Source organism: Brassica rapa, chromosome A06 (genome assembly GCF_000309985.2).
Source record: "Brassica rapa cultivar Chiifu-401-42 chromosome A06, CAAS_Brap_v3.01, whole genome shotgun sequence".
Classification (NCBI taxonomy): Eukaryota; Viridiplantae; Streptophyta; class Magnoliopsida; order Brassicales; family Brassicaceae; genus Brassica; species Brassica rapa.
Genome location: NC_024800.2, coordinates 7,913,425 through 7,936,603, shown reverse-complemented (window position 1 = coordinate 7,936,603; position 23,179 = coordinate 7,913,425). Strand labels below are relative to the sequence as shown.

Here is a 23,179-nt window from a genome sequence, read left to right as displayed (position 1 = left end):
AGGAAACCTTCCTATTTTTGGACTTGCTTCTACCCCTGTTGCTTCGTGTGTCTCCATTTTCCCGCCTACTTTGCCTTCCTCTATCAGAAGAGTAAAGGACTGTGGCGCTCCCCTTCTCACTCCTTTCAGTATCTTTAAGCTCTCTTTGTTTGGATCTTGCTGCTGATATTACTTCCTCCAACGTAAGAGAATCCTTCCCGTACTTGAGTGTGTGCTTCAGCTGATCGTAGCTAGTTGGTAAGGAGCTCAAAAACACGATAGCCTGAATCTCGTCAGTGACGCTGACACTCAGGCTTCCCATCTCTGCAACAATTTTCAGAAACTCATCAACGTTTATATCAATAGTCTTGGAGCTATCACATTTAAACGTATAAAACTGTGATTGAACAAAGATTCGATTTGGTAAAGACTTGGATAGATACAACCTTTCAAGAGACGACCACATCGAAGCTGCGGTAGTGCAGTGCTTGATTTTGCGGAGGACTTGGTTTCCAATATTCAGGATGATCATGTCTTTCGCCTTCTCGTCTTTCTCCAGCTTTACTGGATCAAGAGTCGTCTTCGACTCTGTAGACACGGCGTCATCATCGTCGTCTCCCTTCTTTTCTTCTTCCTTCGTTGCCGTAACTTCGATCTCGAAGTTATCACTGAGCACGACTCCTTTCAATCCCGATACTCCGAAGTGCGCCATCATTCGAATCGTCCACAGCGAGAAATCGCCGGTTCCGTCGAACAGCTCCACTTCAGCTCGGATCTTCTTCGTCGTCATCGGAATCCTCGGATCTTGACAGCGAGGCTCTGATACCACTTGTTGTGCGGAACGCCTCTGATTCGAGATGAATCAGAAGTCTACTTCGATCGGTTGAGACACTCGTGTGATCCTCTCAACTCTCAAGAACGCTATAGCTAAAGATACTCTAAAGAAAGCATACAAGAACGACACAGATCCGATTGTTTACCCAGGGTATCACTCCGATGTGGAGTACTAATCCCTGGGGCCAGACTCAGTCTAGCAAATCCACTAGAACAAAGGCACCTCTCCAAAACGGAGAAGATGAAGATCACCGGAGCTACACAAGTCGTCTTTTCTCTCTTTCTGTTTTTAGCTAACGTCTCTCTTGTTACTCTATCTCTCATCCCCTTTTATATAACCAAGGGGGTTTACAAGTCTCTCTGAATCAATTAAGCTAAACCGGATATAACACCTAACCGGTTCAACCAAACTTAACTAACTCTAACTACCCGAGTAACAAGCTAATAACTAACCCATTGTTACAAGATTAGATCACTCACCAACAGACGCCACCCATATGCCTTCATTTGATGACATACCCTGAAGATTTAATAGAGAGAGAACTCATATGTAATTTAACCTAAGACGACAAATATTACTAACTTGATAATATTATAGTTACTTTACGTTTGTTGTTATTTTCATTTATATTTTATCAAATATTTACGTTTGTTTATACATGTTATTTTTTAGCATCACACCATGGTGTTTATTATCCATAGAAACACATAGTTGAAGCAAAATTCGAGTTTAACGTTTAAAACATTGAGTAAAGAATATTGAATAAGAAAAAAGGAATATTGAATGAGAGTAATCATAGATTTTGAGTATCATGATTTGGAAGTGTTACAAAAAAAAAAAAAAGAGTATCATGATTTGGATCTGCAGAGTAAAAATTAGCTAAGTGTGTCGCTATATGTCATTCATATTATGACATAATGATGAAATGAAATTAGTTTTGCTTGAAAACTATATGAAAGTAGATAGAAGAATGAAACCTCGCATTCATCGCACCCAATTCCCTTAGGAAATAAGTGAAGCGATTTTCAAGAGAAAACGATGGCCCAACAGATCAATTTTGGCATCTTAATTCTTTTTGTTTCTCGTATTTAAAATTTACATTAGTTTCTAAATTTAACTCAATGAAACTATATCTGAAAACCATTGTGCATGTAAATTACCAAGTAAATGCAACGTTTTAACAGGTGGACTAAGGAGGAGTGGTTGTAGGGCTGAGATTTTACACAATGAATTTTATCTTTTATGGTGTATTGCAGTGAGGTGTCTAAATAGCGAATGTTTACACTTTTCTGGTTGACAGCGTGTGTTTGCAATATGAACGTATTCATTTCAAATAAAATGATCTTAAAAAGTGCAAAAATGAATCAGAAAAAAGACATGTCTAAATCTAAAGACTGAAGAGAACCCCAAAGAAGAACTCGCGATTTACATAATTACATTTGGTTGGTGGTGATGACAGAAAAGTCGTGCCACTAGGATTTGAGATATTATTCCACTTCACGTCTGCCCCACGCCTCTTTCTTTTTCTGCATTTATTATTCCTATGATCATGGTTATAGCTAGTGTTATTACAATGGAAAATTATGAAATTTATATCGTATTTTTTTATAAAACTTCTACTATGTGATGAAATTTATGGTCTCAAATTCTATTCAACATAATTACTACCAATACTGAATAACGAGCTTACATATGTGCTAAGGACTAAAATTTCCTTCTTGATATTTGTTTCTTTTCTAATCATGAGTATCAATTAGTTATAAAATAATATTAATTCTTACAATTAAGATTCTATAACAAAACTTCCCCGGACGATGTTATCTAATAGTAAAACCCTTTTTAGCTAAAGTTTATTTGTAATGAGATTTAATTTTTATTACATGATAGCTAGTAACAATAATCGTTTATTCTAAAATCTTAGTTCAGGCTGACAATAATTAGAAAAATTGGAAGGAAAAAAACAAGAGAAACCCACTCAAAAGGCTCTCTCTGACCATGTGCCCATCCTTTTATGAGCCAAAAATGTAAATAAAATAAAAGGTTAAGGAAATAAAGAAGAATAAGAAAATTTCAAATTTCAATCATTGAAATATAAAAGACTACCTACAACCAATAAGCAAAAAAAGAAGAAGCGTGGAAGCAATATTGTAAAATGCATACCAGCGTTACTATGTACTTTTAAAACTTTGATCCAATTTCTTTTTATATATATATTATTTTATTTTATTTTCACCTACGAATTTCATAGTCATCGAAAGTGACAAAGGACCATAATAGAAACTTCAAAGAAAAACTAACAAAACCTATAACAAATACGAATTAGATTGACGTTGAAGTTTTAGGCTAAACATAACATCTCAACCATAAAAATTACTGACCAAGTCATGTATGTATATTATTTTTAGATTTTTTTATTGTTAAATTATTCTCAAACACATAAATTTCATCACGTTTTCATAGTCCCCATATTCTTGTGCATTTTGAATCGTATAGCAAGTACTAGTACCAGCCACACATTTTTTTATATAAATCATCGAGACATGTATCCGCAAAATTCGAATTCCAAAAGACTATTTGTTTGTATTGCATGCAGACAAACATATGTATATTACGTGTGTGAATTTGATTTTTATAAGTACATATCAATGTCATATATTTCCATGTCTTTCTTTGCATTGTGTAGGAAACAACATAAAACAAAATTACAAAGACTACTGGAACCTTACTACTAAACAACTTAATCACCAATTAATATAACATCAGCCTATAATGTGCAATCTACAATGATTTTCGGTTAACATGTGGAAGTAATAGATTCCCACATTTCTTTAATTAAAATAATATAAGAAAACATTAAAAGTCCCAAGTTCTAAAACTCAGTAAATGGTATTTGACCAGAAAATAATTTTTCACTGACACAATATTACTGGTTTCAGGAGCTATTATCATTTAAGTTGCTAATCATGTTCATGAAAGAAGTAATATAAAATTATGAAAAGGGCTTGGAATCTAATCAATATATAGAAACCTAAAATCTAAGCAAAACCCTTTTTATATCTCTCTCAGACACACACACATGATCAAAGTCTGAGAGACAGCTCTTCTCAGTTGAGAGAAGCCTTCCAATACCGTGAGAGTCTGAGAAAAAACATGTCCCAACATCTTCTTCTCATTCTCCTCTCGCTTCTCTTCACTGTTTTTTCTAATCCCATTTCCGCCTCTCAAATTATCCAAAAATTCAAAGAAGCCCCACAGTTTTACAATTCAGCTGATTGCCCCATAATCGATCCCGGAGATGATGACGATGACGTGTCGGCGAAGCCAATATTCTGCTCTCGTCGAGCTGTCCACGTGGCCATGACACTCGACGCCGCCTACATTCGCGGCTCAGTCGCCGCCGTCCTCTCCGTCCTCCAACACTCCTCTTGCCCGGAAAACATCGTCTTCCACTTCGTAGCCTCCGCTTCCGCCGACGCGTCGTCTCTACGCTCCACCGTCTCCGCCTCTTTCCCTTACCTCGAGTTCAAAGTCTACGTCTTCAACGTCTCCTCCGTCTCCCGTCTGATCTCCTCCTCCATCCGCTCCGCCTTAGACTGTCCCTTAAACTACGCCCGGAGCTACCTCGCCGATCTCCTCCCGCCGTGCGTCCGCCGCGTCGTGTACCTAGACTCCGATCTAATCCTCGTCGACGATATCGCCAAACTCGCCGCCACAGATCTCGGCCGAGACACCGTCCTCGCCGCGCCGGAGTACTGCAACGCAAACTTCACCTCCTACTTCACCTCAGCCTTCTGGTCAAACCCGACTCTCTCCTTAACGTTCGCCGATCGCAAGGCCTGCTACTTCAACACCGGAGTGATGGTGATCGATCTCTCGCGGTGGCGGGAAGGTGAGTACACCGCACGCATCGAGGATTGGATGGCGATGCAAAAGCGAATGAGAATTTACGAGCTCGGTTCGTTACCGCCGTTTTTGCTGGTTTTCGCCGGTTTGATTAAACCGGTTAATCATCGGTGGAACCAGCACGGTTTGGGAGGAGATAACTTCAGGGGACTGTGCCGAGACTTGCATCCTGGTCCGGTGAGTCTGTTGCATTGGAGTGGGAAAGGTAAGCCATGGGCTAGACTCGACGCTGGTCGGCCTTGTCCGTTAGACGCGCTTTGGTCTCCGTACGATCTACTTCAAACACCGTTTGCTTTGGATTCTTGACCAAGTTCGGTTTACTTATTTTACCGGTACATACGTAACATACATACATTCAAAATATATACGTGATTTTTGGTTTTCCATGTAAATCTATTCATAAATTGTGACAAACAAAAAGCGTTTTGCATTTGTTCGTTGTTTTGATCGGAGTATGTAGAAACTAACAATAAAACGGAGGCGGTTGTTTAGAGGCGGCAAAACGCTATGTTTGCGTTTGATATTCAAATGAGGGCAAAATAAGTATAGAACAAATGAAGTTTTTTGAGCGATTGCGTTTCGAAATTCATGACCAACAAATGATTTTTAGGGCAAGTAGATTAATGGTTTTTATTAGTGTTATCGATACATGATTGCCTATGTTTAAACGACATAATGTTGATAAAAAGAAGCACTTTTACATTTTTCCCATTGTCATTTTCCTCAATTGGGAATGACTGAATAATTATTGAGTGTTTATTAGACGCAAAAGGAATAAAGGATGCGTTTGCGTTTGCATATGTGATATGGGGAATATAGGAGTAAATGGAACAAAAGGTATTCAAGAGACAGAATTCGCAGTTATTCCAACTATAGGAGAATCTATTATTGTAAAATGAAGAAGGTACATGATGTTCCATGGACCGATTCTATGTGTAGATATTTCATAGGTTGAGGGGCACATGTGTTGCCTAATTTCGAAGTTCTATTAACCGTCTTCAAAACAAACACACGTGTATTAAGTTTGCAATTCCATTTTCTCATACGAAAATACAAAATCATACAAAACCAAAAGAAGAATAAGAAGAAAATATGAAGAAATAAAAAATGAAAACCAAACCATAGTAAAAGCTCCTTTCCAGGTATATTCATACGAGATTGTTTATGCATGGATAGTGAATAGTACTAGAAACAACAACTAAATATTTGACGAAAGAAACGTTCTTGAAGAAAACAGATTGCTACAAGTAATTTAAAAAAAAAGAAAAAAAGTAATTCGCAACCCCGGACGTGCTCGTTTTAATGAAGTAACGAGGGGCTATAATGCAGATCCATAATGTTTAAAATCAAATGGTTTAGTAAATTAAATAAAGTTTAATAATTGGCTTACTTTATTAGAAATAATTGGAAACAGAGTGTCGGTGGTACGAGCGAGAGAGGAAAAAACACGAGCAAAGTCCCATGACATCAACTGTACAGTTTGACCTTTGAGGCCTATACTTTCATCATTTTTCTTTCTTAAGCAAAAAAGAACAATAACTAACTGATACATTTCCTCGTAACATTTTTGAAATTACTTAGAACATGACTAATTCAAAGTTTTTAGGATGAAGTTTTTAACAGAAATTAAGAAACTATTTTTTAATTTTTAATTAAAAAATTAAGAATCGGTTTTTAAATAAAAACTTTAAAAACCAGTTCTTAAATAAAAACTTTAAAAATCGATTCTCAACTCTTTTAGTTAAAAATTAAAAAATATTTTTTTAACTTAAGAACTCTGGATTAATCATGGTCTTATCTTCCGGTGTTAAATTATCATAAAGAGGTTTTTACATAAAAAGTCTAGCGAGTGGAAAGTTATTTGACTAGAGTCAAAAATATCAAGTTGAGTGACTTCTGAGCTTTTATTATAAGCAACACGTGACAATGGTATTGAGTATTGACAATGGATCCACGGTGTCTCAAACAGTACCATTTAAAATCATATCAAACCAGACCGGGATAAGATGTCTGGTTTGGTAGATAAGAAACACAAATCGAAAGTAGGTTTGTTGACATCCACGAAAGGGAAAAACAAAAGAGGTAGCCCGTCAATTTTAATCGCAGTAGCTTGAGTTGATCCGAAGCAACTTAATTCTTAACAAATCACATTTATTACATTTTTCAAACATCAAAACATTACAATATCGTATCTGACCAACAATCTGATATAGAGAGCTTACTCGTTTGATCTGTTGATCATCATATTAATAACCCCAGTGACTCACACATCCAATCGTTTGGCCATTATCTAACTCCGACAATTAAAAGTAACAACGGTCGGTTCTTTAGCTTTGTTACAGCCAAAAGACTTGTGCGATGAAACAGTTTCATATCCAAAGACCTGTAACTAAGCTTGTTGCAACCATCTTGTCTTTTAAACGCATGGCTTCAGCCAAATGACCACCTTTGATCACTCCATAAATCAATGTGTTATAGGTAAATAGCATTGGGAGTTAATGCCTTTTATATGGAAGCTTACGTAAAAGCCTCTGAGCATGATCTAGATTCCTTGATTTGCACAAGCCTCAAAGCCGAAACAAACTGGTTGCAATCTTGTAAGTATGATAATCCGGTTACAAGCTCCAGTCTTTCAAAAAGTTGAGCTGCTTTGTGTATTTTTTCTCTCCCAGACGAGCTTTTCGAGAAAGGTCCTTGCGTTTACGAAGAGTCAACGTCTAACCTTTTAACCGCCGGATTTTACCTGAATATGGCTTGATTCCTCTGTGTTTTCAGCGGCGTTTTCAAATTATTCCCTATTAGAGTATTATCTATCGGTCTTCCACCAGCCTCAGCTCTTTACCCACCGGGTTCTTCCCCCGACCCGTGGTCGGAGGGACCGCCGGCGCCGGACGTCACACCGTCCGTTTTGCGTTTGTACACCTGAGGAAAGATTGGAATTAACGTAATGAGCTCTCTCCTTACGACGCTCGTTCTACCTATGGCTGAAGTTTATGATACAGGGGTTCCTGTCCTAAGCAACATCTAAGTTCTCGGAGACGAGTCCTTTCTAGAGTTTATGATACAGGGGTTCCTGTCCTACTTACTGTCAAAACCTCCCGTGAAGATTACTATAAGTTACAGATCCAGAGGCTGAAATCTTTGACCGCTACACTCTGTCAAGTTTCCCTTAAAAAGACGACCCAACATGCACAGAAGAATTTCAGCTGCAGAGAAAGGGAAACAAATATGCTCGGTCGAGCATCAGGCACCGCGCACAGCCCGAGTTCGAGCTGAACTGCCAGAGAACATTGAACTTATAAACAAATGCTCGCTTACCTTGATTGGAAGAATCACAAATCCCTCGGTTCAAAGAATGTGGCCTCTGCTATCTTTCTTCACAGAGCTTTGGAAGTCAGATGTAAGGCCAGTAGGCGCAGATCTGGGGAATGGAATGTTTCAGTTTCAGTTTGAGCGTGAACAAGACCTGCAAAACGTCCTAGACAAGCGACCTTACCACTATGCCAGATGGATGGTTATAGTCCAGAGATGGGAACCTACTCTGTCAAAAAGCTTCCCATCAGAAATCCCTTTTTGGATAAAGGTACAGGGAGTACCTATTCATCTCTGGTCAGAGGAGATACTGAGAAGCATCGGAGATGATATAGGAAAGTTCGAAAAAGCTGATATCACTCCCCTAGCTATGAAGATGCGAGCGCATGTCAATGGTCTTCTCCCATTGATTAAATCTACCGTTATTGAGTACTCAAATGGTGAAGAAATCATTGCTACATTAGTGTATGAAAAGCTGGAGAAGCATTGCTCCACCTGTCTCCGTTTAGACCATGAGGTGAAAGATTGCTTGGAAGAAAAGGCCAAACAGAAAGCCCTTAAGATTTCCTCGGAAGCGGAAGACAGTAAACAATTCTCTTATCCCTCGGTGAAAGAGAACCAGGAAAACTCGTACAAGGAGCATAGAAATGCTACCTTCCAATATTCTGCCTCTAATAGATCGGAATTCCAGGAAAGAAGACCGCCAAGATATCCAAAAGAACCACCGGTTAGAAGAGCTTACAAAGCACAACCAAGAAACTGGCAAGAGAGAGAATCTCTAAGACGCTCTTATCAGCCCAGAGATCACCCCCGGAGGGAGGAACATTACCGCACTCAACGTGATTCAGGATCTCAAAGGTCCAACTCTAACTCGCAAGCCAAGAGTTACTACAGAGAAATCCCAAGGAAAGTAACAGGACAGGCTGATGTTGAAGCTAGCTCTACAAGAAACCAAGGTATACATTGCGAAAAGGGGTCTCCCTTACTAGAAGTCCCTCCTTCACTTCATGAGGAAGCCATCCAAAGGGCCAGAGGGGAAGTTCGTGATGCAATGTTACAATACACCTCCAGCGCCGACCCTACGGAAAGGGAAGCTCGTAAAGAAAGAATGAGGCAAGCAGAAGAACACGGGGAAGTTGAAAAAGCAGCGTTGCTTGTAGCCCAAGCCGCCTTGAATGCTGAAATAGATCAACAAAACAGAGAACAGATAAATACTACTCCGGAGAGAATCCCTGCAATCCAACGCCTGGGATCATTTCCTTCTCAAGAAAGAATCCCGGTCTCTCAACGCCTTGGACCTATCTCACCGGTGGCAACGGGGTTGGAGCAGGAGAGTGCTAGAATTGACCCACCGTCTGGTGAGGACCGGGTTCCAGCAGCGAGAAGGTTGGGACCCATACTAGACTCCCCATTAGGAACAGAAGCATCTGACATAAACCCATCAGGAAAAAAGAGGCGTGGACGTCCTCCGGGCAGTCGAAACACACAGACAAAGCCTGCTGCAACAGGGACTTCGGGAGCAAGAAAGCGCAAAGTAGCCCACCCCAAACCATCCCCAACAAGGAAAACTCTAAGTCTGGCAAGGACTAAAGCTCCAGGGGGCACCTCTCGGGGAAAAAGCCAACAGGGAAACTCGGTCACAAGCTCTGAAAACAGGCCTATATGCAACATGATCCCGGCAACTTTAAGGAAGAAGAAGATGGATTTTCAGAATCCATCTATTCACGGTCCTTAAAAATGACGAGCTGGAACTGTCGGGGTTTAGGGAATCCCCAGACAGTTCGACGTCTCAAGGAGATCCAGCGCACGGTTTCTCCAGACATTTTGTTCCTTTCGGAAACTAAAAATCCCGACCCCTTCGTCCTTAAGAAAACGCAGCAGCTGGGATTTGAGAACCATCACCTCGTCCCGCCAACGGGCCATGGTGCGGGTGGACTAGCAATCTTTTGGAAGAAGGAGATAAAGCTTCACATTCTCAGCGCAAATGCAAATTTCATTGATACTTGCATTGAATATGAAGGAAAGTCTTTCTTTGGGGCCTTTATTTATGCTGATACTGATGATGTAACAAGAAGACTATTTTGGCAGCAGCTAGTAACACTGATGAATAACAGAGATGGTTCCTATTTTGTCACGGGCGATTTCAATGACATACTAAACAATGCGGAAAAAGAAGGAGGGCCAGCTCGAGCCGAGGGCTCCTTTGTAGACCTTCGATCCTTTTATTCAGAGGGAGACTTGTATGATTTACCACACTCGGGGGACCTCCTCTCGTGGAGAGGACAAAGAGGGGATCATCTAGTCTGGTGCCGTTTGGACCGAGCAGCGGCGAATAGTGCGTGGGCTGAATTATTCCCCACAGCGCGCAGCCAATACCTAGACTATGAGGGATCTGACCATAGACCTTTAGTCTCCATTGTTGAACCGGCAAGGAAAAAGCGCAAAGGAATGTTTAGGTATGATCGCAGGCTCAAAGATAATGCTGAAGTTAAGACACTAGTGGAAGAAGTCTGGAAGAATGCAGGAACCAGTCCCATTAGAGAAAAAATTGCAAAAACAAGATCAGCTATAGTGGAATGGAGCAAAACCCAGTTCCGTAATAGCAGAGAATTTATTGAGCAAAAGAAGCAAGAGTTGGAGATAGCTCTAATAAACCAAGTAGGCGACCAAGACCGGATAAAAAAGATCAATGAGGAGCTGAATAAAGCATACCAAGCGGAGGAAGAATATTGGAGACAAAGGAGCAGGTTGTTATGGCTGAAGTTGGGAGATCGGAACACGGGTTATTTCCATGCAGTCTCAAAGAATCGACGCAGAGCCAACTCTTTCTCTGTACTGGAAAATAGCGATGGCGAGATGGTCTATAAAGAAGAAGACATCTCCAAGGTTATTGTCGACTACTATCACTCCCTTTTCACTTCAGTAGTGGGGAACAGAGCAGAAACGGTGACTGCCGCGCTTCGGCCAAGGGTGGATGCGGAAGAGAATAGTAAACTGATCAAATGTCCATCCTCCCAAGAGATCAGAGATGCAGTCTTTTCTATACATGCCGATAAGGCTCCCGGTCCCGATGGTTTCTCCGCCAGCTTTTTCCACACCAATTGGGAGATTATAGGACCGGACATAGTCCGAGAAGTGCAAGGTTTCTTTGAGACCGGATCCATTCCTCCGCACATCAACGAGACAAACATTCGACTAATCCCCAAGATCCACAGTCCGCAAGCTGTAGCGGATTACCGGCCTATTGCTCTTTGTAATGTCTATTACAAGATCATTTCCAAGCTGCTCATGAGGAGACTTCAACCCATTCTCTCATCTATCATCTCGGAAAACCAATCAGTCTTCGTTCCCGGGCGTGCTATTTCCGACAACGTGCTGATTACTCATGAGGTACTCCATTTTCTAAAAACATCTAACGCAAAGAAGCGATGTTCCATGGCAGTGAAGACGGATATGAGCAAGGCTTACGACCGCCTAGAATGGGAATTCATTGAGTTGGTCCTTACGAGATTGGGTTTCGACAGCAAATGGATCAGACTAATTATGCAGTGTATATCCACTGTTACATACTCCTTCCTCATCAACGGCTCGCCTAGAGGAAGGGTAAAACCGAGCAGAGGCATCCGTCAAGGAGACCCTCTTTCACCATACATTTTCATCTTGTGTAGTGAAGTTCTCTCGGGCCTATGTAACAGGGCAAGCGAAGAGGGTTCTCTCAAAGGAATTCGAGTTGCACGGGCATGCCCCCGGGTCAACCATCTCCTCTTCGCAGATGACACTATGTTCTTCACCCGTGCAAACAGAAAGAGTAGCGCTGCGCTGCGACGGATACTCCAACAATATGAGGAAGCGTCTGGTCAGACTATAAACGCAGCTAAATCGTCTATAACCTTCTCAAAAAGAACCCCAGCAAGCCTAAAAGAGATAGTCAAAAACGAGCTGGATATTCAAAGCGAAGGTGGAGTGGGAAAATACCTAGGCTTGCCGGAACATTTTGGAAGAAGAAAGAGGAATCTCTTCACTTCCATTGTCGACAAGATCAGACAGAAAGCTCAGAGTTGGACCAACCGATTCTTGTCCAAAGCGGGCAAACTTACTATGGTGAAGAGTGTGCTGTCTCCCATCCCTTCTCATGCCATGACATGCTTCAAACTCCCCGTATCGCTCTGTCAACGGATCCAATCAGCCGTTACTAGGTACTGGTGGGATGACAAAGAAGGACAGAACAAAATGGCTTGGACATCTTGGGACAAGATGACTGAACCTAAAGCTATTGGCGGACTAGGCTTTCGGGATTTTTTGGCCTTTAATGACGCCTTCCTAGGAAAGCTAAGCTGGAGGATCCTACATAACCCGGATATCTTATTGTCTAGAATCCTTATGGGAAAATACTGTGATACAGAGAGCTTCTTAACTGTGCCGAAAAAAAAAGCTATTTCCCATGGGTGGAGAGGTGTGCTAGTAGGCAGAGACTTACTCAAAGAAAATATGGGCTGGGTGGTTGGAAATGGTGGATCGATCAGTGCTTGGAACGAGCCATGGTTAAGCGTAACTGAGAAACTAGTACCCATTGGCCCTGCACCCGAAGCCTCAGCACACATAACGGTAGCGGATTTGCTCCAGGAAGACACCCGTGAGTGGAACGTGGAGAAAGTCAGGGAAACCTTCCCACAATGGGAGACAACTATAAGAAGCATCAAACCTAGCCGAGCAGGAGTCCCAGATAAGTTGATCTGGTTGGGAACAAGTACGGGAGAATACTCGACTAAATCTGGCTACCATACTGCGATTAAGCTACGCAATGAGGCAGGTTTGCCCGTGGAAGAAAGAGAGGACATAGACTGGTTCAAGTGTGTTTGGAACCTACAAACCTCACCAAAAACCAAAATGTTCCTATGGAGAGTGTTTCATAACGCCATACCAGTTGGAGAGGTCCTTGCAGCTCGACATATCCCAGCAGACCTCCTATGCAAGAGATGCGGAACTCCAGAATCTATTAATCACCTTTTATTTCACTGCCCTTTTGCAAAGAAGACATGGGCTCTAACTCCTTTTGCGATAGGTTTTGAATATAGTGGATTGATAGAATTAAGGGATGTTTGGCTTGATCTGTGTGGAAAAACCTGTTTACCCCCCACCGGAATAGCTACCGAATTAGCTCCTTGGGTCATTTGGCAACTCTGGACAGCGCGTAATAAGCTTATATTTGAAGGAAAAGCGATCTCGGAAGAGGAGGCGGTGACAAACGCCTTAAGTCTTGCAAGAGAATGGCTAGAGGCTCAGGGACCCAAGACCACGCACAAACCTCGGCGCGCGCCACCGGTGGCTCCCCGACCCCCCAACTGTAGTGTTTTAAACTCGGATGCCGCTTGGAAAGCAGAATCGAAGCTTGCTGGATTTGGTTGGACCATTACAGAGGCAACGGGAACCGTCTCCTTCACAGGATACGAGAGTTTTGTGGGATCAGCGCTGGTGGCCGAGGGACTAGCAATGAGGGAAGCCTTAGCTGGATGCAAAGAAAGAGGTATAAGGAGGGTGATCTGCGAATCGGACTCGTCACAGCTAATCAAAGCCATCGACGCGGGTGGTGAGAAGCCAGAAATCTTTGGAATTGTAGCAGATATTTGTGAGTTGGTTAGCTCTTTTGATGTTATTAATTTCGTTTGGATTCCTAGGGAGAAAAATGTTAATGCAGATAGACTGGCAAAACTTTGTTTGGTAGAGGTTGAAGCTTTTATGGCTGTCAACTAACTCTGTTTCTGATTTAATATAATGGTGTTTCAAAAAAAAAAAAAGCTCCAGTCTTTCAACAAGAGAAACTTTTAAATTAGTACTCAGTTATTTAGTTTTCGGTTTGGTTATGTATTTGGTTGATACGGTTCGATTTAGAATGAGCCATCTTTGAATCTGATAATAGAGATACAAAAGAATCATGGAATGATTACAACTATATAATTCAATCACATAAGAATTATGATGATCCTATAAATAAAAAAGGGTACCACAGTCGAAAAGCAAAAGACTTTTGAGTTCTTAAACCGGGAATCTACCGGTCATCTGTATATGCTCAAGTGTTTTTGGCAAACCATACTTGTTAACCGCTAACCTCCCAGCCCTGAACCCGTCTCCATAAACCGGAGAAGCATCAGACTCGATTTGGTGCTTGAAAAACTCACCAAGCTTCCTCTCGTACTGCGATCTTGGTCCCTTCTTCACTCCTCTAGAAGATGAAGATGACGCAACATTGCTGTTTCTTGAACCAGCAGCTAACTCTGCTTCCAACCACTTATGAGCCATCACTTGACATATTCCTTCTTCAACGTCTTGGCTCAGCGTCCGGAATCCTTTTCAAGACCACAATAGAGATTCAACAATGTGAAAAAAAAAGAGAAGCAGTGAACTAAGAAACTCACCCTTGAGCCGCATCCACGCGTGCATCATCTCATGAGCTAGAATCGAACCGGTGAGTAGCCTAGGGAGCCCAAACAAGATGAGAATGGCAGTAACCTCGCATTGACGTGTCAACTTGTAAGGCTCTGTAATCATATTCCCAGCCCAGTTTCCTGTGCCATGCTTCGATCTCTTTCTTACAGTGCTAACAGTTTGCTCTTCTGAAAGGCAGAGTCCTCTTGTCTCTGGCATGTGATAGTGACCCTAAGAAGAGAAGAACACAACCAAAAGTTAAAACACTTCGGATAAAACAAAAAAAAAAGTGATATATTCAAATAAATTACTTGACAACTGTATGTTGTTTACTCACATTCTTTTCACCTTCTCTGGCTTCGTTGAGTGCTTGCCTCTCAACTAAAAGAAGTGGAACGTCCTGCTCTACCTTCATGAAAAGACCTTCGTAGAATTCTTGTATCTGCAGATACAGAGGTTGGCATTGAAAAGTGTCCATCACCGCTGAGTCCAGACATTCAAGGCAAAGTTTCCGTCCATCGTTAAGTTCAACATATCCTGTATTGCGTGGCTGCACATAAACGAAAGTTGGCAAATTAGTATTGACTTTGGGAAGATGTTTGTTGTGGGACACTTAGGGGAGAAAAACTCAACCTCCATTCTTTCGCAACTGCAACATCTTGGGGTAGCATCGTGTTCGTGAGAAGGGCAATACTTCTGGACCCAAAAAGGATGTGCCCTATATTCAATAAGACCAGCATGGTTTGTTGGAATCTGTCACAACAAATTTGCATTCGAAACAAGAAAATCAACAAAAGATAAGTGCAATATCCGAAGGAAACAAGGCATATATAGGCACTTTAAAAATGAAAAAAGGCTAAAGATTTACATACAAAGAGGCTGCAGACATCACATTTTGGATGGTATCTCTCCCTATAACAAGCTTTGTGAAAAGGGTAGTTCCCAGACGTTGAGAACTATAAAGGAAAACATGTTATGCGTTAGTTTTGAAGGTTATCTACAATCAAAAGAATAAGAAAGCTTGACTTCACCTCGTACTCAGAAATGGGGTGCCTACAGCCATAACATCGAAAACATTCTGGATGCCATAGTGCATTCAAGCAATTCAGATATCTTCCATGTCCAATCTCCATATTGCAGCCAGCACAAATCCTAGGTAGTGACACGTTGTTGGTGAGTTACTTAACTGGAAAGAAACTTAACAAACAGGCTACAGATGATTGATTGAGTATCAAAGTGAACCTGAAATCCATTGGGAAAGCAGTAGGTCTTGGATAATAAATATCTCCATTGGCATATACATTTCCACCTCCATGCATATGTCCATTCCCGTAAACGTCTCCAGCCCCATATGCATTCCCAATATCATAACTACTTCCATGCTTCTGACGCGGTGTATTCCCAACTACCATGCTCTCTTGTATGGCTCTAGCAAGTTGCTCATCTTCATCCACCATTGCGTACTTCCCTGCGTTGGCTATTCTTTTAAATGTAACAAACCGAGTTTCATAATTCATATTTCTAGTTTGGCAAGGAAAAAGGACTCACCAGCGCATGTATTATTAGTCTGTCCTTGACTGTTTTCTATAAGAGACAATGCGATTGCACGATCTATGTCTTCGTTTTCCTGGCCGGATGTATCCTCCTAGTAAAGGGAAACAACAAAATGTTGAAGCAATAGTACAAACCAGAGATATGTAAAGAGAGTTATAGTAACCTCAGAGGTAGATGGTTCCTGAGTATGAGTTTCATCAGGATCAGGATCAGGATCAGTATCAGCACTAGGCTCATCATGTGGATAACTCTGGTAATAGCCATTGTGGTCATGGTCATTCCCAAGCCGGAACCTTTGGGTAGAGCCTTTGAAGATCTTGTTAAACCAACCCATAGTAACCTCTCTTCTTCCTAATAACTCTATCTGCTCATAGTTCAATGTAGGATCTCTGATTCAGCAAATAAAAACTTTAATTTAATTCAAACTCCAAACATCAAAAAAGACACATTAAAAAACAGCCTTTTTTGAAACTACAAACAAATGATTAAAAACCTGAAACCAAATTAGGGCAACGAGTTCGCGCAATCTCCAGACAAATTACCAATTAAGCATGGAACTATAAAGTAATTTGAGCTATAGATTAGTCTTAAAAAAAAAGAAGTCTTACCTTGAGAAAATCCTGGAAGAGATGAAGATCTCAGTATGCTTGCTTCTACGAAACCCCCAAAAAGAATCTAAAAACACGATTACTTCTCCGCTATTTGAGGATACAAGAAACGATCGAATCACGAAACTGCAGACAACAAGGGGAATCTTAAAAAGAAACCCCTTTAGCTTCAAAACTTTGGAGGAGAATCTAAGAATCTTTACAGAATAGGATAGAGAAAGGAGTAAAGGGAAAAAAAGAAAAGGAATTTCTTCTTTTTTTTAAAAAAGAAAAACAAGAAGGTAAATAACTTTGACAAAATCAATGTCTTCTACTCAAAAGGAATCAACCCAGAATGCGCTTCATTACTAGGCTCTTTCAAAAAAAAGTCAAATCTTTTTTTTTTTTTGTTCAAACGCATAAACCCAAAATAATTATAAAAAAAAACGATTTTTTTCTTGATGAGGATCACGAAAGAGGGAGGAGGAGGAGTAAGGGATCGTTGATCGAAGAGCTTTGGATACGAGATTACAGAGGATTAATTATCTTCTAAGTCTTCGGAAGTTTGGTCGTCGAGCTTCTTTCTCTTTCTCCCCCTCTGGAACAAAACGTTTTCGCGACGCTGGGGAGTTTAGAGAAACAATATGCGATTTTTTTTTAAAAAAGTCAAATTCTTATTTTTCACATTTCTATTCATACATCTAAGATACTTAAGTATTGTTTAATAATAATAATAAGCGTGACATAACCCAATTTGTTTTTCTCGATTATAGAAATCAAAATCTTGTCTATCTGGAGTTTTTGAGGTTTTGTTCTCAAATTTGTTAATTTTCCAGTGGTAATTCAGCAGAAAGTTTAGGAAAAGAAAATAAAAAAGTATATTTACTAATAATGAATTAATGATGTGGACGAACTCTGAAAAAGCTTGATTTGTATATTACTACCAGCAAAAGAACTTTTTATTCCAAAAAAGAAAACTTTAACTCGAAAGGAAATTATTACTGGGGTAAAGAAAACGGGAAAAGGAAAGTTTTTAAATTTCTTCAAAAAGTAAAGTTCAATCATGTCATATTGCGTTAGTCTGGTCTACTATATACACACACGTCATAAGACGCTACGTGGGATTATACATTTTACATGAACGTATAAAATACTTGTGGAAATGAAGATACAAGAAACATTTTTGTTAATTAATAAAGCAACTCGTGTTATCCAATATATATACGTGTCGATAGACAGGTGATTAGATATACCTGAAGTCACCATTTCATTTCTTTATACAGTCGCGGAAGTTACGGCGACCGTAACTGGAACTTTTAGTCGGCTTTTAGAGGCCCATAGCATTACAAGCCCAGACTCTTAGAAGATTAAGAATTTGGGATTAGAAGAAGCGTGATTGCTGACCCATCTGCAGAAGATGGATGATTCAAAATATCATACCAATCTGATGAGTGATGCCGTCGAAGTTCCGAATAACCCACTTTCTATGCCGACCATATGGTGCATGCCTCTAAGAGCAGTCAAAAAGATGTAGTACTTTATTGGGTTTTATTTAGTTCTATATAGTCGGCAAATAGACATAATACAAAGCCAGCCAAATCCAAAGCAGCTGAGTAGCATACTTAGCTAATATCCCACTATCAGATCCGACTAAGTAACTTTAAGTTGGAGTAAAAGAAATACGTTATAGTTCTCTTATTCATTTGTATATATTTCATTGAGCAATTTTCTCAAATAATCGCTTTTAAGTTTTTGTCACAAAAATAGTTCAAAAAAAGAAAATGATCAAAATAAATATTTTTAATTTTGAATTTTTATTTTTTACTTTTTAAAAATTTGAAACTTTATCCTCAAAATTTCATATTTTAATTTAAACCCTAAATGTAGATTAGTTAAACACCCTAAGACAAAAATACATATTTTGGTTAATTTTACCATGTTGCCAAAAAATAAAAAGAAAAGTTATTTTTACCATTTAATAAAACTTATTTTGATTATTTTTTTATTGAGGATTATTTTCGTGGTAAAAATTTTAAAAAACAATCTTAGAAAATTTATCTATTTTTTTATCACGAGAATTCTTTTTAGAACTGCATGAACATCCCAAAATAAAAACCATTCGCTTGTCCTATCACTGGACAACACTTGAACGAATAAAGTATTGACTTTAATAATTTTTGTTAAGACTTTAGCGTTGAATAAAATATTGACTTTAGTGTCGCTTCTTCCTTCGATAACACCGAGGTGGTTATACAAAAATTTTTTTATCCCAAGACAAAATTCATTATAATTTCTGAAAAACATTTACGACTAAAATATACACGACTCATATTATCTTATGAAAATGCTGCAGAATTTTTAGAATAAATTGGTCTTATAATAAGTCAGTCATTTCCTAATAATTTCCCGTCATTAATTAAATAAATAAATGAGATAAAAAATTTATTCTGGTCGTTAATATTTTGGGGAAATATAATAAAATATTATTCTCCTCTGTCGCGCTCTGCAGGTGTTCAGAGAAACGACTTGGCGTCTCCCTCCGGCAAAAACTCACGCGTCCAAACACTCAAGTGAGAGAGAGAGAGAGATCAGATAATCTTTCTCGTTTTCTCCACCTTCATCCGAGTATGACGATGGGTGGTGCGTCTTTATGCGATTCACTAGTGGCTGCTTGCATGTCCTCCGCCTCGCACTCAAGCGTAGAGCGACTGACTCAATTCGATACTAGGAGTAGTAGCATCTGGCCTCGCCGGAGTAGACTGGTTAACAACTGCTCGCTCTATGGATCCCAGGCGAGTTCCCGTAACAACAATGCCTCGTCTTCCCTCTTCGAATCGAATAACACTTTCTTGAATCCAAAGCAGAGGAGATTCAATCGAGCATCAACCTCTGGTACTATACCTAATTTTCCATCTAGTTGACCAACTTAGGCTTAGAATGGTGACTATCATTCCGCCCCTCCGCAGTTAATAGTAACAAAAATCTCTACATATACTATATATTTATACATATTTATAACTGTTAAAACCGCACTGCAGTTGAACCGTTTCCTGCACCGCTCAAACCGCAGCCACCATTCGGAGCCTTAGTGTTAATACTGCGAGTACTTTGCTTGTTAGTATGCCATTGAGATTCAGTTTGAAGTAAAACTATTATTTATATTGGGTTAACAGGGCAAGTCACTACACTAGAGATGGAGAAGGAAGCAATGGCTAACAAGAAACCTTCTTTAGAGCCACGCCGAGTTGTTGTCACTGGCATGGGAGTTGAAACGCCACTAGGTCACGACCCACATACTTTTTATGACAACTTGCTACAAGGCAAAAGTGGTATAAGCCATATAGAGAACTTCGACTGTTCTGCATTTCCCACTGTAAGCTCTATTATCAGGAGAGCCTATTGCAAGTTGTTCTTGTCTTTGGCAGTTTTCCTTCTGACTCTCTATATGTTTCTTTGCCAAGAGAATCGCTGGGGAGATTAAATCTTTTTCGACCGAAGGATTGGTTGCTCCTAAACTTTCCAAAAGGATGGACAAGTTTATGCTTTACCTTCTAACAGCCGGCAAGAAGGCGTTGGAGGATGGTGGGGTGACTGAGGATGTGATGGCAGAGTTCGACAAATCAAGATGTGGTGTTTTGATTGGCTCAGCAATGGGAGGCATGAAGGTATACTACTTTCATTTCTCTGTTTGCTTTGAAGCATAATCACAAGATTTAAAACAATTTGTTTCTAATTGTTGCTTTTGCCACTGTATATGTGGATACAGGTCTTTTACGATGCACTTGAAGCTTTGAAAATCTCTTACAGGAAGATGAATCCTTTTTGTGTACCTTTTGCCACCACAAACATGGGTTCCGCTATGCTTGCCTTGGATCTGGTCTGACCAACTTTTGGATATTGTATGTCGTAATACCAATCAATGGCTTCTCCTGTAAGTTCTGACTTTTCTTCGTTATGGTAACATTAGGGATGGATGGGTCCAAACTACTCTATTTCAACCGCATGTGCCACGGGAAACTTCTGTATTCTCAATGCGGCAAACCACATTACTAGAGGTGAAGCTGTAAGTATCCTCCATCCACTGGAACTTTTATTTTAATATGGTAGTCTTTATGGTGAAACTTGGCTGTCTTTTCCCTAAAACTTATAGGATGTAATGCTCTGTGGTGGCTCTGACTCAGTTATTATTCCAATAGGTGCATACTCTTGCCTTTTTATTACATGCATCCCTTTCTTACCGATCTTTTGTGCCAGTAAAATCTCATCTCATGTGTACCGATGCAGGGTTGGGAGGTTTTGTTGCCTGCCGGGCTCTTTCAGAAAATAATGATGATCCCACCAAAGCTTCTCGTCCTTGGGATAGTGTAATTTTCCACCAGTTTCTTGCTGTCTTCTTTTTATTTCATGTCTCTTAGTGTTCCTTTTATTTCTTGATTACTAAACACGGTGGATTTTCAAATATATGGGAAGTGAAACCTAGGGCCCATACCACATGGCGATTCATCACCTCCCTGAGATCTCTAATGCATTAAAGGTTTCCCTAATGATACCCATTAAAACATTGGGAAAACCATTGGTTTTAACTCTCGTTGTCTTCGAAATGTAAAGATTTTTTGTAGAGATGAATGTCCAGTGCATCTAACTCGTGTAGGATAATATTGAAAGATCTTATGAAACTTGATTTTGGTTGGTAAACAGAACCGAGATGGTTTTGTTATGGGAGAGGGAGCCGGAGTTCTACTTTTAGAAGAACTTGAGCATGCCAAGGTTTGTCACTCCTTTATAAAAATGCTCTTGGCCACCTCTTTTTCTCGAAGTTTTATTACCTCTTTTTTTTTGTCACAAATTAAAACTGTTTTTTCAAAGTTTTTATATAAACTGATATACTCTGCTTTTGAAGAAAAGAGGAGCAACTATATACGCAGAGTTCCTTGGGGGTAGTTTCACATGTGATGCATATCATATTACCGAACCACGTCCTGATGGTAAATCTCCTTTACCCCCCCTAGTTATCTTAATTCTCTTATCCACTGAGTTTTTTTTTTCCCTTTGCCTGTTTTTACTTTTCTATAAAGTTAAAGCGATAACTATGAGAAGATGCATAGCATATTTCTAGACTCTACTTTCCAATGGTTTCTTATTCATTCAAAACCGTTTTTTACTGAAGAAGGTATCTAATATCCGCAGGTGCTGGTGTCATTCTCGCTATCGAGAAAGCGTTAGCTCATGCCGGGATTTCTAAGGAAGACATAAATTACGTGAATGCTCATGCTACCTCTACACCAGCTGGAGACCTTAAGGAGTACCACGCCCTTTCTCACTGTTTTGGCCAAAATCCTGAGGTAAAATTGTTATTATCTAGACCGCATTTCCTGTCTTGTACGTACACTGATGTCTGTATTTTCTTACGTGCTCTCTGAAAAATTGGCAGCTAAGGGTAAACTCAACAAAATCTATGATTGGACACTTGCTGGGAGCTTCTGGGGCCGTGGAGGCTGTTGCAACCGTTCAGGTTAATGACACTTTAAGTCTATAGACATCACTATATCTTACATGAAAGGAACTTGTCTATAAAAAACAATAAATTTTCTTTGGATAAGGAAACGAGTTGAGTGGACAAAACATTTATATTCTGATACCTTCTCACCCTACAGGCAATAAAGACAGGATGGGTTCATCCAAATATCAACCTCGAGAATCCAGACAAAGCAGTGGTATGACTGATAAATTGTAGTTTGACATCTCTGAATGATTATCACAACTTCAATTACGAAATGATGGATCAGGATACAAAGCTTCTGGTGGGTCTTAAGAAGGAGAGACTGGATATCAAAGCAGCTTTGTCAAACTCTTTCGGCTTTGGTGGCCAGAACTCTAGCATCATTTTCGCTCCTTACAAATGAAAGGCGAATAGTCCAATGCTGTGTACTCTTGTGTAACTTGCTGTAAGGTACATCTTAATTTCTTTTCTCCTTTTATGCTATCTTGGCCCCATCGTTTATGCAATCTCAGATTTTTTTGGGACAGTTGGCTCCTTACGTAACATATATTTTTATAAGATAAATATCCTTCACTATTTGCTCGACAACCAGGAACTGAACCTACTAGACTTTTCTTACACCATGATAGGGACTGTTTTAGTTCCTGTGATTTTACGTTTTTTTGTACCATCATCAATCTCTTTGTGTGATAACTAATCGACAGAGTGTTTGGCCATGTTTTGATGCAGTGTGTACAAGAACTTCCCATGTTTTGATGCAATATGTACGAGAACTTCCCATGCTTTTGGTAGTTCCATGATTCAGGATTCGATTAACTTGCACAAAGAGTTTAAGCAACGTTGAAAAGAGAAAAAAAAAAGTGATGAGGTAGCTGAGGATTTGTCAGGAACAACAATACTTCATTTTTCACTTTGGTTAGGTAGACTGAAATATTTGAGCCAACATTTCTTGTATTTTTATTCTTTGAAAGCTTTAACCAAAGAAGATTCAACATCCATCCAAGGGAAAAAAATTGATATGATGCCCCTCTAGTTAAGTTTCTTTAGGCCCATTACAATTTGGACCAATAACACTACCAAAAACAT

The 23,179-nt window shown here is 39.8% G+C and overlaps 3 protein-coding genes across 5 annotated transcripts; 2 read left to right on the top strand and 1 right to left on the bottom strand.

Moving 5' to 3' along the window:
- The first annotated feature begins 3,731 nt into the window (after positions 1 to 3,731).
- LOC103872726 (probable galacturonosyltransferase-like 1) lies at positions 3,732 to 5,208 on the top strand. The gene has a single exon (XM_009151157.3). It carries the CDS (start codon positions 3,965 to 3,967, stop codon positions 5,021 to 5,023), a length of 1,059 nt encoding a protein of 352 aa, XP_009149405.1. The 5' UTR covers positions 3,732 to 3,964; the 3' UTR covers positions 5,024 to 5,208.
- An 8,705-nt stretch (positions 5,209 to 13,913) lies between these two features.
- On the bottom strand, positions 13,914 to 17,695 carry LOC103872724 (protein DA1). 3 transcript variants are annotated; one of them, XM_009151155.3, is made up of 10 exons: positions 16,615 to 17,695; positions 16,170 to 16,370; positions 16,001 to 16,097; positions 15,695 to 15,929; positions 15,484 to 15,604; positions 15,325 to 15,408; positions 15,086 to 15,205; positions 14,790 to 15,002; positions 14,443 to 14,683; positions 13,914 to 14,373 (listed from the first exon to the last, which is right to left on the bottom strand). In XM_009151155.3, the coding sequence occupies exons 2-10, from the start codon at positions 16,338 to 16,340 to the stop codon at positions 14,063 to 14,065; spliced, it is 1,593 nt and encodes a 530-aa protein (XP_009149403.1). In that variant the 5' UTR covers positions 16,341 to 16,370; positions 16,615 to 17,695; the 3' UTR covers positions 13,914 to 14,062. The 3 variants fall into 3 exon arrangements, with proteins under 3 accessions (XP_009149403.1, XP_009149402.1, XP_009149404.1); XM_009151154.3 differs by having other exon boundaries at positions 16,170 to 16,395; positions 16,615 to 17,690; XM_009151156.3 differs by having other exon boundaries at positions 15,695 to 15,920; positions 16,170 to 16,395; positions 16,615 to 17,689.
- Positions 17,696 to 18,047: 352 nt separating this feature from the next.
- LOC103872929 (3-oxoacyl-[acyl-carrier-protein] synthase II, chloroplastic) lies at positions 18,048 to 23,112 on the top strand. Its single transcript, XM_009151367.3, has 15 exons — positions 18,048 to 18,093; positions 19,027 to 19,485; positions 19,767 to 19,966; positions 20,055 to 20,258; positions 20,360 to 20,470; positions 20,561 to 20,656; positions 20,744 to 20,789; positions 20,878 to 20,957; positions 21,292 to 21,360; positions 21,494 to 21,578; positions 21,781 to 21,935; positions 22,025 to 22,105; positions 22,248 to 22,307; positions 22,380 to 22,543; positions 22,823 to 23,112. Exons 1-14 carry the CDS (start codon positions 18,048 to 18,050, stop codon positions 22,494 to 22,496), a joined length of 1,809 nt encoding a protein of 602 aa, XP_009149615.3. The 3' UTR covers positions 22,497 to 22,543; positions 22,823 to 23,112.
- Positions 23,113 to 23,179: the final 67 nt, after the last annotated feature.

What these genes read in the sequence shown, in the direction of transcription:
- LOC103872726 (XM_009151157.3), top strand. Translation starts at nt 3,965, where the DNA reads ATGTCCCAACATCTTCTTCTCATTCTCCTCTCGCTTCTCTTCACTGTT.
- LOC103872724 (XM_009151155.3), bottom strand. Translation starts at nt 16,340, where the DNA reads ATGGGTTGGTTTAACAAGATCTTCAAAGGCTCTACCCAAAGGTTCCGG. An exon ending in GCTTTCCCAATGGATTTCAG is followed by an intron (nt 15,605 to 15,694) that starts GTTCACTTTGAT and finishes GTCACTACCTAG; the next exon opens with GATTTGTGCTGGCTGCAATA. An exon ending in ACCCCATTTCTGAGTACGAG is followed by an intron (nt 15,409 to 15,483) that starts GTGAAGTCAAGC and finishes TTTCCTTTATAG; the next exon opens with TTCTCAACGTCTGGGAACTA.
- LOC103872929 (XM_009151367.3), top strand. Translation starts at nt 18,048, where the DNA reads ATGCCGTCGAAGTTCCGAATAACCCACTTTCTATGCCGACCATATG. An exon ending in TACCGAACCACGTCCTGATG is followed by an intron (nt 21,579 to 21,780) that starts GTAAATCTCCTT and finishes TAATATCCGCAG; the next exon opens with GTGCTGGTGTCATTCTCGCT. An exon ending in AGAATCCAGACAAAGCAGTG is followed by an intron (nt 22,308 to 22,379) that starts GTATGACTGATA and finishes ATGATGGATCAG; the next exon opens with GATACAAAGCTTCTGGTGGG.